Raw genomic sequence first — 15,251 nt, 5'->3', positions numbered from 1 at the left:
CCCCTTCAGCTGCCCAAGTAATACTCTGCTAGCAGAGGAGCATTTCCATTTCTTTAAGATTATCTAATCTGCTGCCATTTCATCATGAATTTCTTTTATCATTGTATGAGCTAGACGGGCATTTTTTCTTTCTTTTTTCTTTTTTTTGAAAATCATTTCCTTTCACTGACAAACCATCAAATGGATCAGAGGGAGCTGCCTTTTGCTAGAGTATGTCAGATTTCTGCTTTTTCCTTTGTAAACAGATTAGCCGGTCATGTGGTGTACCTTCCTACTCAGAAAGGCAGGGAGCTGGGAAAGGCTTGAGTCTCTCTGTCTCTCTCTATCTCAGATTCAGATACTGTCATTTTGCTGAAATGTACAACCTCGATTATCTGAAACCTTGCTGTGTGGTTCCCCTTCCCTTTTTGCTGGTGGGGATAAGAGCATGACCTCCAAGGTCTGTTCATTACCATGAGAATTCACGGATGCCTCCACTGGTAGAGTTGACTTGCGTTCCCTGTGCCGTTTGGATAATCAAAGTTGCACTGCATTTGGGAACACTGGCCCTGCTGCCTTTGACGTGATGGAAAGGACAGGGGCACTTAGGCCTAGATGGGGACGATGGAGCTATTGGGGGGGTTGCGCCTGTTCTGTTTTTTTGAGGGGAGAGGGGTTTAATGCATGTGAGGCTGGCTGGTGGCAGGGGTTCAGGGCAGCCAATAGCAGCAGATGGGAAAAGTCTTGTAACATTTAATGCTTCTTTGGCTGTTTCTAAACTAGGTGTCAATTCACAACAGGCTTCAAACGTACCAGCACAACTCCGCCCTGGGGCCCGAGAGTGGAATGCAGCCCAGCACGCGTCTTAACATGCCACGGGAGCGGCTGGAGACAGCACTGGTGCCCTCGCACCCCGCCTCGGCGGGGACACTTGTACAGTGCCAGCAGATTGTCAAAGTCATTGTCTTGGACAAGCCGTGCCTCGCTCGAATGGAGCCGGCCCTCAACCAGACTCTGACACGCTACGTCACCTCTGATTCCTGCACCTCCACCCCCTGGCGCGGTGTGGGCAGTGGGCTTCCCGGGACCCCCATGAAGCTGGTCCATCAGCCTCCCCTCCCACCACCACCACCTCCCTACAACCACCCCCACCAGTATTGCCCCCCCAGCTCCCTGCTTCAGAGGCGCAGGTACTCCAGTGGCTCACGCAGCCTCGTGTAGCCACACCACCAGCACCAAAACAGCACAGACTTCCCCGCTTCCCTTCCCCACCACCTCCCAGGGACCCTTTCTGCCTACAGAGATCTAGTTTGTGATTTATTTTTTAGTAAAAGAAGAAGAAAAGAAAAAAAAAAAAGCTGACTGACCTAACTCTTACCCTGTCTCCCCTCAAGATGATGCTAATTGTGAGGAGCCATCTATAGAAACTGCCAACCTACATACTCACACATCCTCACACCCCGCCAGCCCAGCTGGCCTCCTGTGCTCGTGCCATCCCCATGTAGCACTTTGCTGCCCTGTTCCTGAGAGGCTTGATGACCTGCTGCTTTATAGGCACTGTGTCTTCCGGTTGCTACTCCTCAACCTCCTTCCCTGCCTTGCATTTACCTGGCCATAGGTTTGTACCCACCCCAAAACTTCGCCAGCCTCAGAGAGAAATGGACTCACCCGTGCCAAGGACCAACCTTGGGGCACTCCCGGGGGTGGAGTTTCCCCTGCCACTGCTGCTGCTGCCTGCTAAGCTGAAGCTGAGAACTTGTACCACTTGCCATGCTTTCTCCTCATCGCTCTTCAAATATTATCTCCTTGCAGCAGCCGGTTCCATGTGAGGGAGTGCACGAGTGAAAGAAAGCTCAAGAGGAGGAGAGACTGTCCTGAGCTGCAGTACAACGCAAAGATGGCCTCACTCTGAACACCAAAACTCTCTGTTGTTATATTGGAGCATTGTACCAGAGACCTCTGCTGAGACCTAGCAGACCTCATCACATGTAAATACACCTGTATGGTAGCGTATGTATGGTGCATGCTTGCTAAAGGAAACACCAAGCAGTTCTGAGGGAGCAGAAGGGAGGGATTAAGCCCAGGGATCTTCCTGGAATGGATGAGTACTTTTCCAAAGAGATGGCACCAAGAGGTGCCCTCCCATCTCAACACACACACACACACACACACACACACACAAAGATTGTCTTCTCTAGCATAAAACAGACCCACCTCTGCTGTCCTCCTTCTAGCTGGTTTTGTGTTTCTTGCTTTTTTATATTCTGAAAGCAAAGCCAAGTGTTATGTTCACCTTCTGGGGTGGATGATTCCTTCACCTAGGCTCTTCCTGGTCTGTTAGAGGAAAGGGGCTTTTTGGGGACTACCCATGTGAGGTCCCATCTGTATCTCTTTCCTGGCTCTCCTCTTGCCTCCATCAGCCCTTCCTATAGGAGAGCTGCCAAGATACCAGGCTCCAGGGCCTCTCCTCCTCTCTCCCTCCCTATCCCAGCTTCAAAGTGAGGGGAGGGGAAGATCCTGAGATAGAGGTGACAGCTCAACTCCTCTGCTTTACTGGGGACATTGATGTGAAGAAAGGCGGCATTAAAAATGGGCTATGGATGTATTTTTAGAAAAAAAAATCTCTTTGAGCAGTAGGGAGGGGAAGGTATTAATTAGCTTACCGGCTTTGGTCTCACTCACTCACTCTGTCTCCCTTCAAGGCTTAAGAAGATCAAATTTAGGGTTTTAAAATAGGGCAGAATGCCTTTTAGGGCCTTTATTTTTATTTTCTTTTAGGAAGGAAAGAAAGAAATGCTCGTCCTTCCTATGCGAGGCTGAGACATGAGCACTGGGTGCTGATGACACAGCCATTGGTGAGGAGTGGCAGGAGTTGTTAGCAGTGGTGGGGAAGTGCAAAATGTAAGGGAAAGATGGACAGTGAAGATAGATGCAGGAAACACTTTTTACCTTGTGCGGTAAAGGCCACACAGCAATTTCCTTAGGGATTGTGCCAGTATGCACAGCTCTGGGGCTATTGCCAGTGACAAAAACCACAGTGCATCAGGGACTGGCTCCCCTGAGTGCTCTTTGGATGTCTGCTGGATCTGTTGAAATGTTCAGATGAAAGAGTTCACGTATTTGACCTGGTCATAAGCCCAGCTGGGGTTAGGGAAGTGGAGAGGAGTTGGGGTTGAATGCCTCCAGGGCAGGATCCTGCTTACTTCCAGGTACCCTTATTTCTGAGGCTGACCCATGCACCCAGGTGTGCCAACAGGTCTAAGTTGTTTGCTTAGCTATCTGGAGCAGGGCACTAGGCTACTGCTTCTCTACGCAATAGCAGATGTACTGACCAGGAGCCAACAGGCAAAGCCTCAGGGAGGACTGTGGAAGCATAAGACAGAAAAGATTGTAAGAAAATGCTGAAAAGAAGGCCAGTCTCCCTCCAGACCAGAGGAGCTTCCTTCTAGCCAGCCCCCAGCGCAGTGAGGATGCTCTACATCTCAAAGCTGGGCCCAGGGAGAGGCCCTCACCCCAAGCCAGGGCTCAGCCTCTCACCCTGCAGCCAGCTGACAGCTGGCCCTGATCTGCTACTCCAGGGTGACACCCTGCCACCTCACAGCAGCCAGGATCTCATCTGATCTGCCCACAGCCTACTGGGAAAGCATATGTGTGGCACCTGCCATTGGCCGGTCAGTGTAGCGTGTGGCTGCCATTTTATTTTTACTCACTGCAGTGGTGAAAAGGGGTGGTATCCAGGAGGCAGTGTCACTGCCCTCCTTCTCAGTGGTTACTTCACTGTCTAAGAGGATTGGCAGTACTTGTTTGTTTTTTCCCAGAGTGCAGTGAGCCACTGGAGGTCTCTGTGTGTGTTAAAATAAATAAATTAGATTTCACTTGACATTTAACATGAAGTGACAACAACAAAAACCTTAAGGTACTTGATGAAATAATTTTTTTAGATAAAATATTTATAACAATGTCTATGAAGTTCGTACACGAGAGGTTTGCTGCTTTAATAATTGATTGGGAGAGCTACAAAAATGTAAAGAAATAAGGAAGCTTCCATGAGACTCCCTTCTTCATGCCAGATGAAGGATGGAAGCAAGTTAACTGAAGTGTCAAGGAACCTGAGGCACAGCAGTCTCTCAGGGAGAGTTGGCTCCATTTCCCTGACCTTGCAAAGGCTAATGCTGGCCTTGAGCTTTGGACAAAGAAGCAAATGTAGATAACTCTTGCTATCTCCTAGTCTGCTGGCTACGACATCTTCTGTCAGGTTTAGCTGGAAAGACACCAAACCACTCTATTCCAGGTTGTCATGGAACAGGTTGCTCTAAAATCTACTGTGTAGCTGAGCCCTTCGGCCTTCACTTCAAAATACAGATTTTTTTTTCCTTTGAAGGTTGGTATCGAAGGATGACAAGCACTTTAAAGCATGTCTACACCTCATCTGATCTATTGTATTGTCTGCTCCCACAGCCCTCCCACACGCAAGCAAGACACAGACTCAGTGCAGCTGTAGTACTGTGAACAGACACCCTTGCACAGAGACTGATCGTTGATGGAGTGCAGGCTAGAAGGAGCATGTCAGTGACAACCTAATGAAGGACAACATGTGTGCCACAGCTCACCTAGAGGGACCAGCCCGAAGGAAAATCACCAGCTCTTGACAGCAGCGATTCTGATTGTGAACCTAGCACAATCTTTCAGGTGGTGGGATCAGGCAGGAAGCTGCTGCAGAGATTAGATTGACCCAAATGAACCAGTGGCTTTCTGCTGCCGAATTCATATCCTTCTGTAATAAAGGAGGAGGGGAGAGAGAAAAAAGAAACCCAGTAAAAAGCATTCTGCAGTGGGTGTTGGGTACTCAGTGGCCAAACGGGAAGGTGGCTCTGCTGGAAGGTGGCAGAGAGCAAGGGGTTACTGAGGTCTACAGAGCTGCATTACACAAACTGTCAGGCTCTGTCTGTTCTCTCTTGCTCATGCTGGTGCAGGTCCAGTGAAATTAATCTGTTCACACCAGTAGCAAAGGGATGGAAAAATGCACCAGGAGAATCATGCTTAGTGCAAACAATTTGGGTTTAATGCAGTGTTTGTCCTCTGCTGTAGTACTTTTAATGCCATAATCTGGGCCACAGTAGTAGCAACACTTAGGGTTTTCTGCAAGACCTGTAGACGAAAGGTGTGGGTATGGTCCACAACCAGAATTTCAATACTCAGACTTCTTCACAAAAAATGTACCACCAGGTTTGGAAGTATCTGAGCTGTAAGAGTTTGAGTTTTGTTGCATGTTTTTCAGAAAGCTCAACCTGCAACTCTCTGCAGGTGTTTGTGAGGTTTCCAAAGCAAATCTGAGCCCTAAATCAAGGACGCTGCTGCTTGGCAGGGTGTCTGCTCTGAAATGCAAGTTGCTGAGCAAGCTCCCCCATCTCCTGCTCCACCAGCTGCCTCACTGTGCTAGTGTAGGCTCCAGGGACTGCCAGCAGCGTTTTGTGAGCTAGAGCTGTCCTTGTCCTGCCCACTCTTTCACAGCCATGCCTGGGACAGCAGCTTTGAAGTCACCCAGCTCTTCAACACTAGTCACAACCCCATCTGAATGTGTCTTTTTAAAAAACTAACAAGAGAAGTGTTACCTGTGTGTAGGCTTTTGAAAGCACCTGTCTGTCTGTACCTGTTTCCTGCTGTAAATATCACCAAGAAAAGCTTCCTTTGGGAAAAGTGGTGTGGTCACACCTAGCAAAGAGTCCAAATGGCTAATATTTTGTAACAAAATAACAAAAATAGATCAGAGGTATTTTATCTGTTCAATTAATAGAGTTTTAGAAATTATATTGAGATATGTCACTTGTGCGCTAATGTCTTCTTTGCCTCAGCCCTCCCTTCTACATCCCTGGGCTGCAGCGGTGTGCGCAGGCACACGGGCGACACACCAAGGCTGTGCTCCCAAGGAGTGCTGAGCATCGTGGCCTCTTGCTGGCCTCAGGGGCAGCCTGCTGCGTCTACCACTGATTTTCCATCAAATTCAGCAGGAGTTAGCTCAATGCTCAGGCTCTCTGAGGATCAGATCCAGAGGAAACCAGAAGGAAATAATCTTGTCCAAGAGATGGCAACTCAATGTGAAATTCACCCCTGCAGTGAGGCAGAGAGAAAAGCGGGGCGGGGGGGAAAGCAAAGCCCTTCCGTGCTGCAGCTCCTTCCTTTCCATGGTGCTGGCACGCAGCAGAGCCAGCCCCAAACCCACTGCTCACATCTGTGTAGCTCTGCACCTCTGGGGAAGGAGGCCCACGCACCCATGCAAAGCACATGCTGCTGCGTGTGCACGCTGCGGCAAGGAGAGCAACTTCACGAGCCGCATGTGCCAATGCATGTGTTGGACGCCAGCTGGCCGCAGAGAAACTCATGCACCCAGAGACATCAGCACATACTGTGTGTTAACGCACACACCATCTGCCAACGTGTAGGACTATATGGCAGATAACATGTAGGCACCTCTACTATCCACACAGCTGAACATGCTGTACAAAAATATCAGGCATATGCAGCCATGCACTGCCTGAGCAGGACAGCTGTGCTGGCTGCAGTTATCATCGCAGCACCTCTCACAAGCTACGTAGGCTCAGGCTGGGTTAACATTTGGATGGGAGGCACGTAAGGAAAATGACATTTCCCATGCAAATCAGCTAAACATGCATATTTACACAAAGCATAACCCCAAGGTTAATGAAACTGACCTTTGTGGAGTTCTGCACAGGAATGAGAGAGACGATCAGAGGCAAACACGTGCACACAAAGCAAGCTCTCCTGTGCAATGGATCAGGGAAGGCAACCCGCATCTTTGCAGCTGAGTTGAACAGATGCTGCGTTCAGACTGCACCTGCTAAAACTGTCTATAGGTTGCAAATTCTTTGCTGGCTTCAAAGAATCCCTTAGATGCCCAGGCCCACGATGGGAGGACAGAAATCCCTCTGAGACACAGACAGGAAATTTCCAAGTAATTCTGAGGCTTCTGTTTATGTTTTTGTGTGCCACGGATATATTATAAATCAGCTCATCCCAAACAGTCATTTTCTAAGATGTTTTGAAACAGGAGATTATTGGAGAAGTTTCTGCCTGATGTTTAGATCACACACCTGGCTGTAAAGATGAAAGCAATAAAAACAGATTGTCTATATGTGAAATACTCCTAACTTGCTCCAATGTGCAGATACTATTAATCGGAAGATGGCAGGTCCCTTTGGGATAGTATGTAGACACTTATAGGTGGTGCTGGTATAAAGAGATTACAATCCAAAAAGCATATACCACAACTGTCACATTGCATCTGTACACTGTTATATCTATACGGTACACATAATGTGCAATAATATATATAGTGCATTCGGAGTTGATCAAAATATGCCGCTCTTTTCCACAGAGAATTTTGAGATGCAATTTTTCTCTGAAACTTTTAAGATGGACTTTAAATTAAGTACATCCCTCAAGTGCTTTGCTGTAAGCAGGATCCACTCAACCCCTGTCAAGCAAGATACAGAAGACTTGCCACTGAACTCAAGACTACCCAGCCTGCTGTCTCTCGCTTCATAGGCGTTGCCCTTGGAGTCAGATAACCGCCCCAAGGCCAACACAAATTGTGGAGCCCTCGGGGAGCAGTGTGGTGGCAGGAAGGTTACCACAAACCCAAATCTGCCGTGTCACAGTCCCTTATCAAGGACAGGGAGGGGACAGCGCCTGCAGTGTCACTGTTGTGCACGGGGCGCGATGGACCCCTTTCCACCTCATCTGGGGGACTCTGGGAAGACTGTGCTGGTGCCTGAGGGGTGCCTGGGGGACAGCTGATCACAGACTTGGGATCCACCATTCCCCACAGGTTCAGGTTTCCTGTCATCAGAAAACCCCAGCTGCTGGGGGAGAGGTGCCCCTCTGTAAGTCACTTCCCAGATCCTGAGCCTAGCAACCCGGAGTCACACGTATACTCCTGCCTCACCTAAGAAAGGTGGCTGAAAATATGCAGGTACCTCAAGGATGAGGGTGACTCGTGAGTAGGGCTGTGGGATTTAACCAGTTTAGGAGCTCTGTTACACTTGTCTGGCCTTGGAGCATTTTTTTGCAGCTAATGAGTGCAACCGAGGTTAAAAGCAGACCAAGGACCTGTGTTTTCTGCCTTAATCCATACAATCCATGAGCTGGAGTTGTTCTCGAGCATGTAGGGTAGGATCTTATTTTATGCAACACCCATGTTCTAGCCTTGGGGTCTGACAATATGGCATAGTCGTCAGTGACTTCTTGAAAACAAGAGTACTGTCTTCCTAAGCCTTCCTTCTCATAAAGGGTAGAGTCTCCCAAAAAATATCAAGTCCATTTTTTTAAAAAAAGGGGGAGTGGAATGGAGAGGGAAAAGTCTTTCTCCACAGGACTGTAGGGCCAAGGCTGCAGCAGCAAAAACACTTTAAATGCCTTACAGAGAAATGTCCCATCCTGATATTCCGTATACACCTTCCCATTCCCTCCCATTATGGAAGGCTTGATTTTTCAGTATGTTTCAGCTCTTCATCTCAAATGTGCAGAAGCCTCATGCTGACTACTCATAGGCTTGCTGATCAAACAGGACTCACACAGTGCCAGCAACAGGAGCAATTGCCACTCCTCCACTCGCCCAGCTGCACGCTCAGGATTTCCCTGAGCTGACTGCCCCTCTTTGCTACTCTTATGAATTTCCCATTGCTAAACCAGAGACAACAGGGCAGCCTCCTCCTACGCCCTACTGTAAACAGCTGTGCACCCACAGGACACTGAAGCCTTCCACGTCCTTCCATTGCCACCCTGTGCTATTTGCACAGCTGGCTGTGAAAGAGCTGGGTGAGTCCAGGGTGACGTGCAGTGAAAGGAGATGTCTTTGCAGGCTCTGTGCTGGCAGCAGCCACTGGTGCCCTGATGCTCCTCCACATGATGCGCAGCCTGACAGTACGGGGATGCTCACCCCTCCCACGGCCACTGTCTTGCTAATGTTACGCCCCCATCGCAGCTGCCTCCGCACCTCCTGCCTCCCACTGCTGCCTGCGACAGGGGAAACGCTTCCACCTCCCTTCCCTCACCGCCTTTTTGAAATGAGCTGTTCATTATATTTTGTAAAAAAACTTGGAGCAAAGTATTTGGGCAGCACAGGAGAAGGAGGACATGTTCCCTGTAGGAAAACACAAATCCATATATTCTGAGCAGACATCGTTGTGCTGCCTCTGGCTAAGCCTGAAACAGCTAAGCCCAGTGCAGGCAGTCCATGCCAATGTGAGGATGTAGCACGGGGGTCTGCCAGCTGGGCTCTGATGGCAGCTAGCTGGATGCCAGCCCTCCTGGGATGCTACAAGGTGGGCTTTTTCTCCACCAGGACAAGCAGTCCTAGCAGAAATAGGAGCGATCTGGGAGAGCTGATGTTACAACTGTTTTAACTATCCAAGTAAAAGGCAAGGAAAGCCACTAAAATCCTCTTCAGCTTCCTAGGCAAGAGAAATAAAGGTAGGGGAAAACAAAACAGCGAGCAGTGCTGCAGCCCTGCCATGCAGGGAGACCCATCCCACTCTAACCCTCTCGCTGGGGCAGGCATTGCCAAACAGCTCGGTCCTAATGGTACCAGGTAATGTTCCCAGGACACTTGGCTTTGAAAACACTTTAGGAAAACCAAGTACAGAGAAAGTCTTCTAAAAACAGGCTCACTGAGGTAAGCCTGGTCATACTAGGGCCTGGTGCCTGGTGCTGGTGTCTCCAGCCATAAAGTGGCTGGTGCCCAAAGCCTCCTCCTGTTTGCCTGGTCTTCATTCTCGTGCAAAAAGAAGCTTTTCCCTTGCTCCTGAAGCAGGTCCAGAAGGGTTTAGGCACATCTGCGGCGAGCGAGGAAAGCAAGCAGCCAACTCAACGTGAGTGATAGAGCAAGCTTCAGTTTTATTTTTAAGTCACAGCGCTTTTATATGCTCTTGTAAACAAGCTTCAACAATTACTTCATACGGATTGCGACACCTCCTTAACGAACAGTCTATTTCTGTACTTCGTGCCTAAACTCCTTGTTCTTGTTTGTCGGTTGCTCTCAAGGCCGAGAGATATCCCTGCCTTTCTTCTTTGCTCTCAAGGCCGAGATATCTCTCGCCTTTCTTCCTCCTCCTGGTGACTTGCAGATTCTCTGTAATTTCCCATCATCGGGTCTGATCTCTGTAATTTTCCATCAGCGGGTCTGACACTGGGTCTGTAGTCAAGCTAATTCCATCGCGTACCTATAATCCTCCAGCCCGCTTTCTATCTCAAACAACTTATCAGGGGACCCGCATGTGGATTCAAGCCTATAGTTTCCCACATTTCCCCCTTTTTCTTTTATTCCTTGAGAAAGGAACACGGCACTCATACTTCTTTCCATCATTCGTCGCATACATTGCGATATACAAGGAACACACATTAATACAATGATAAACAGTATAAATATCATTAGTCCCATCTGCAAAATACTCTTAATCCAATTGCCAATGCCCCATCCATTAAACAAGCTGTTAAACCAATGCCATGGATCATCCTCCCTAAGTTCTGAGACCCTCCTTCTTAAGCTCTCAATACTTGCATGTATTGATTCCGAATGATCTGATAGATTCATGCAACACATCCCTTCAAATTCAGCACACCCATGTCCTTGGGCTAAAAGCAAAAAATCTATGGCTGCGCGGTTTTGCAGCGTAGCGTGTCTTACAGAGCCTACATCTAGTAATAAGTCAGATAACGCCTTTGATGTGGCATTTGTTTGCTTAGCTAGCCAACACCCTAGCTTGTTTAATGTCGTGAGGCTTTGAGCAACACCAACTCCAGGAGCCAAGAAGGAAGCAGCTATGATCTTTGCCGGATTCCAAAACTCAGCTGTAGAGTCACAGCTGTTCTCAAACTTATGAGTGCTCCTTTTGCTTCTCATCTTTCTATAATGTTGATAAATCATTGAAGTGTTAGGAGTAAGAAGTGTTAGGCGACCTATAGAGCAAGGCCCTCCCTTTATATGTGACGGGATGCCAGGCCAAGCCCGGTCTCCACAAATTAAAAACAAACCTGCAGGTAGAGCAATAGGCATATTGCTAGAGCGGGATATATTTGCAGAGGTGTAGTTACACCAAGCAGTGGCATTTTTATATACACTTAGGGTGGCATTCACAGGCCAAGAAAGAGACTGGTTTCGTTCCGTATAATTAAAGTATAAACAAGCATCCATTGACAAAGAACCCAATAGCTCAAGCTCTTGTGGCTCGAGATTAGTTTGAGGGCGATGGACTGCCCAACCGTCCCAATTATTCACACAATTCTGGGGAGTATCACAAAGGCTCCCTAAGTGTGGTGTATTTTGTGGTATCACTAGCGTCCAATTATCAACCGGCACTCCAACCAAACAGGTGGAGAGGGGATTTCCTGGCGATGACAATGATAGGCAGATGGAATCTTGGCCTGTTAGATTTGCCAGGGTAACCCATACATTCTGTTTTGGCTGGGGCGGTATGTACATGCCCTCGGTGATTCTTATCACGATACTTACGATGACTAACGGGAGTACTATTGATTTGTCTAATCCAGTCAAGGGTGTACAATTCATATCGTCTAGAACCCTCTATTCCGTGGCCTGTGATGATTAAAACCTTATATGTCTGTAATGGGTGATAGTAGCAACTGTCACACCACCTCCTAGCTCGATGGGTTCTTACCCACCCGCGCTGTTGACAGCTATGACACTCTCTTAGTACCCAGGGTCGGCACTTATTGCATTGGGGACATTCTATCCGTATCCTGGCTACCTCTGCCGGTGTAGTCATATGTCTTCACTGTCTCCTGTCACTTCGCAGATTTCGTTCTTCTGTTCATTAGGCATAGCCTTTACCCATCTACTGGGTATCCACCTTGGACCTGTGGGGGTAAGCACACACATGTAACCTCGACCAAAATATTTGACTTCTACGGGCCCTTGCCATAGACCAGTGGAAGGGTCTCGATACTTTACCATTACTGCCTGTCTTGACTCTTTCCTATCATCATTTCCATGCACCCACGCAGGAGGGTTATCGTGTTCTGCAAATATGCACAAGTGATTTAATACAAACAAAACTTTTGCAAGCCGTTCTTGTACATCTTTTGCGTCTCGAAATTTGTTTAGATATTGTTTTAGAGTCTGGTGCGCCCTCTCAATTATTGCTTGCCCTGTGGGTGAATGTGGAATGCCCGTGAGATGGCGTACCCCCCATGCCTGTAAAAATTTCCTAACCTTCTGACTACAGTATGCTGGCCCATTGTCTGTCTTAATCTGTGTTGGAGTTCCCATTACAGCAAAACAGACTGTTAAATGACGTATAACATGGACAGCCTTTTCCCCTGACTGTGCTGTTGGCCATAAAAACTTGCTATAAGTATCGATAGTAACGTGAACATATTTTAGTTTCCCAAATTCTGACACATGCGTAACATCCATTTGCCATATTTCCCTGGCCTGAAGGCCTCTGGGATTAACTCCTAGCCCTATGCCTGGTCCGTGATGGCTGCAGGTAGGGCAGGCTTGTCTTTGGCTGTAGGCTTGTAAATATCCATTCCAACACCCTTATCTTCTCCCCCTTTTTCTTTTTGCGCTGAGTAAGTGCACCCAAAATGTGAGTAGAACCATGGAGTATGGTGAGATCGATGGGGAGATCGGGGTCCAGCCGGTCTACTGCTCTCTGAACGATCTCGGAGCTGAGGCGTTGTATCATCGAGGTTTGTTCGGCAGTCGGTGGGACCGGCGTGGCAGGGTCAGTGCCCTTTAACATAGGGCGAAGAACCTCCAAGTCATCATTAGTGATTCCGGCTACTGGCCGTAGCCATTGTAGGTCTCCTAACAGCCGTTGAGCATCATTGAGGGTTTTAATTGCTGTGTGTAACGTAAGTTTCTGTGGACTTACTTGAGAGTCACTGATGCGCCATCCGAGGTATTTCCATACTGGCGAACGTTGAACCTTCTCTGCTGCGATTACTAGGTCGTGTAGCTGGAGCTGTTGCTGTAAATATAATTCTTGCTGTGCCGAGAAGGGTTGTTGTTGCGCAAACAAGATGTCATCCATGTAATGGTAAATTATAGTGTCCGGCCATTGCTGCCGCACGTCTTTTAATGCAGCATCTACGAAAAGTTGACACAGAGTAGGGCTATTCTTCATGCCTTGTGGCAACACTGTCCATTCGAAACGTAAGTCAGGACCCTCTCTGTTGATTGCTGGTAATGTAAATGCAAATCGCTGGGTAACCTGAGGATGCAGCTTTATAGTAAAGAAGCAGTCCTTTAAGTCGATAATTAGCAAATGCCAACCAGTTGGTAACATGGCTGGATTTGGAAGGCCAGGCTGTAAAGCCCCCATCGCTTGCATTTGCTGATTTACTGCCCGTAAATCATGTAACAGCCTGTATTTCCCTGACTTTTTCTTGATAACAAAAATAGGGGTGTTCCAGGGGCTTGTCGACGGTCGGAGATGTCCTTGATCTAATTGTTCTTTTATTAATATATGGGCTTGCTGTAGACTTTCCCGTTTGAGCGGCCACTGCCCGACCCATACTGGCTCTTCTGTGAGCCATGCCGATCTTCTGTGGACGAGTGTCCATCAAAGTGACATCTACTGCTGTTGCCAAGTCCAAGCCGAGGCTTCCTCTGGTGGCGGGTTGCAAATTGGAAGCTGGCCGGAGCTGCTCGGCACGACTGGTGGCGTGGTGACGGAGTGCTGAGAAGTCACTGGAGCCGCAATTGGTGCCTGCGCGCTGCGACCCCGGGCGCTCAGCTTCCCGTTTCCCGAACGCCGGCAGGCAGCTGTATTGTGGCCTTGAGCCTGGCAGTGTTTGCACCATAAGTTAGCTTCGCTGCACTGTCTCTTCATGTGTTCTGCTTTTCCGCAGCGGAAGCATCTAAAAGTAGCTGGCCCTCTGTTAGGGTTTTTAGCTGGACCCAATGGGGCGAGAGCGGCACAAACTTGTTGTTGAACCTGTACCATTCCCTGCCCAACTTCCCTCAGTGCCTCAACTAACATAGCTTGAGGACCGGTAGGTACTCGACTCATGCGTTCAAGCATCACCTCAATGCCTGCGTCTAGGGGAAGTGTAATTAAAATACTTTTAGTAGCTTGGTTGGAGTTTTCCATAACACATTGACGCAGCAATGGGCCCTTCATAAACTCAGGTAAGTCGGTACGATCTAACGCTTCTGTAACTCGATCCACAAACGTGGCAAAAAGCTCTTCCCTCCCTTGCTTAATCGACATGTAAGAAGGGGTGATTGGTGCTGTTTTGACGCGCTGTAAGGCGTCCCTTGCTAGCCTCATTGATTCTCTTAATACATCAGGGCCTGTCTGCATTTGCATGTCTAGGGACGAGAAGGGTCCTATTCCCATAAGTTGTTCTACTATTACTCCTGCTAGCGGATCGTTTTGCTGGCGCTGGGTGTTTGCCGATCTATCGCATAGGGCGTGCCAGTGAGCCTGCCATAAAAGCTGCTGCGACTGTGTCAGTATGAACTTCATAATGTTTTTAATATCCTCGGGACAAAGCAGCCCGCTTCCCCAAATGTAATTTAGCATCTGTCTGGTCGGCTCACTGTGTACACCCGATTCGCTGACCGTACTTCTCAGCTGGTTCAAGATTTTCCAATCAAGAGGAGTATGGTGTGCGAATAAATTTTGATTGTTAGCAGGGTCCGGTTGATAGATGACAGGGAAAGCCTGAGCCAACAAGTCGGCGGTCTCTAGGTCCCCATTTTGTAATGCCTCTAACCCGATTTTCCGCCAGTCAACTCGGCTGCGCACACTAGGCACAGAACGGTGACTAGACGGGGTGCTTGGCTTATTTTCCTCCACCGGAGAAACTACATCACATAAATTTTCAATATCTTCACCTCCCTTTCCCAAGCTTATTCCTTCTCCGCTAGTTTCTACAGATCCACCAGGAGGAGGAGGAGGGGGGGGAGGAGGAATAAGGGGCTTTCGAGGTACGGTAACTGGGATCCCCGAGAAGGGAGGCGAAGGATTGCCTAAGCCAATTCCAATCTTTCCAGCATTGGGGTCACAATTGTCTAGCCGATCAGAGGCGGCTGTTGCTAATCTTTTTTCAGTTTTATATTTTTTCATACAGTTAATCACTTCCCGCCAAGGTTTCATTAGCTTTTTCGCTGTCTTATCGTCATCTATCACCAAGTCCCACAAACAATCACCATAAGCTCTCCACTCCTCTACTTCAAAAATCGACTCTGGTTCTTTAAAGAACCCTTTCGCTTTGCCCACTGC

At 48.3% G+C, this 15,251-nt stretch overlaps 1 protein-coding gene across 4 annotated transcripts in view; it reads left to right on the top strand.

The window, feature by feature from the left end:
- IQSEC3 (IQ motif and Sec7 domain ArfGEF 3) overlaps positions 1 to 5,802 on the top strand; it is a 106,187-nt gene extending 100,385 nt beyond the window's left edge. Inside the window, exon 14 of one of the 4 annotated variants that reach the window (XM_075116197.1) lies at positions 763 to 5,802. In XM_075116197.1, coding sequence (XP_074972298.1) covers positions 763 to 1,200 — 438 coding nt within the window. In that variant the 3' untranslated portion in view covers positions 1,201 to 5,802. The remainder of the gene's footprint in view (positions 1 to 762) is intronic. The other 3 variants (XM_075116222.1, XM_075116204.1, XM_075116213.1) reach the window with 3 other exon arrangements.
- Positions 5,803 to 15,251: the final 9,449 nt, after the last annotated feature.

Source organism: Phalacrocorax aristotelis, chromosome 1 (genome assembly GCF_949628215.1).
Source record: "Phalacrocorax aristotelis chromosome 1, bGulAri2.1, whole genome shotgun sequence".
Taxonomy (NCBI): Eukaryota; Metazoa; Chordata; class Aves; order Suliformes; family Phalacrocoracidae; genus Phalacrocorax; species Phalacrocorax aristotelis.
This window is presented reverse-complemented; position numbering and strand designations above follow the sequence as displayed.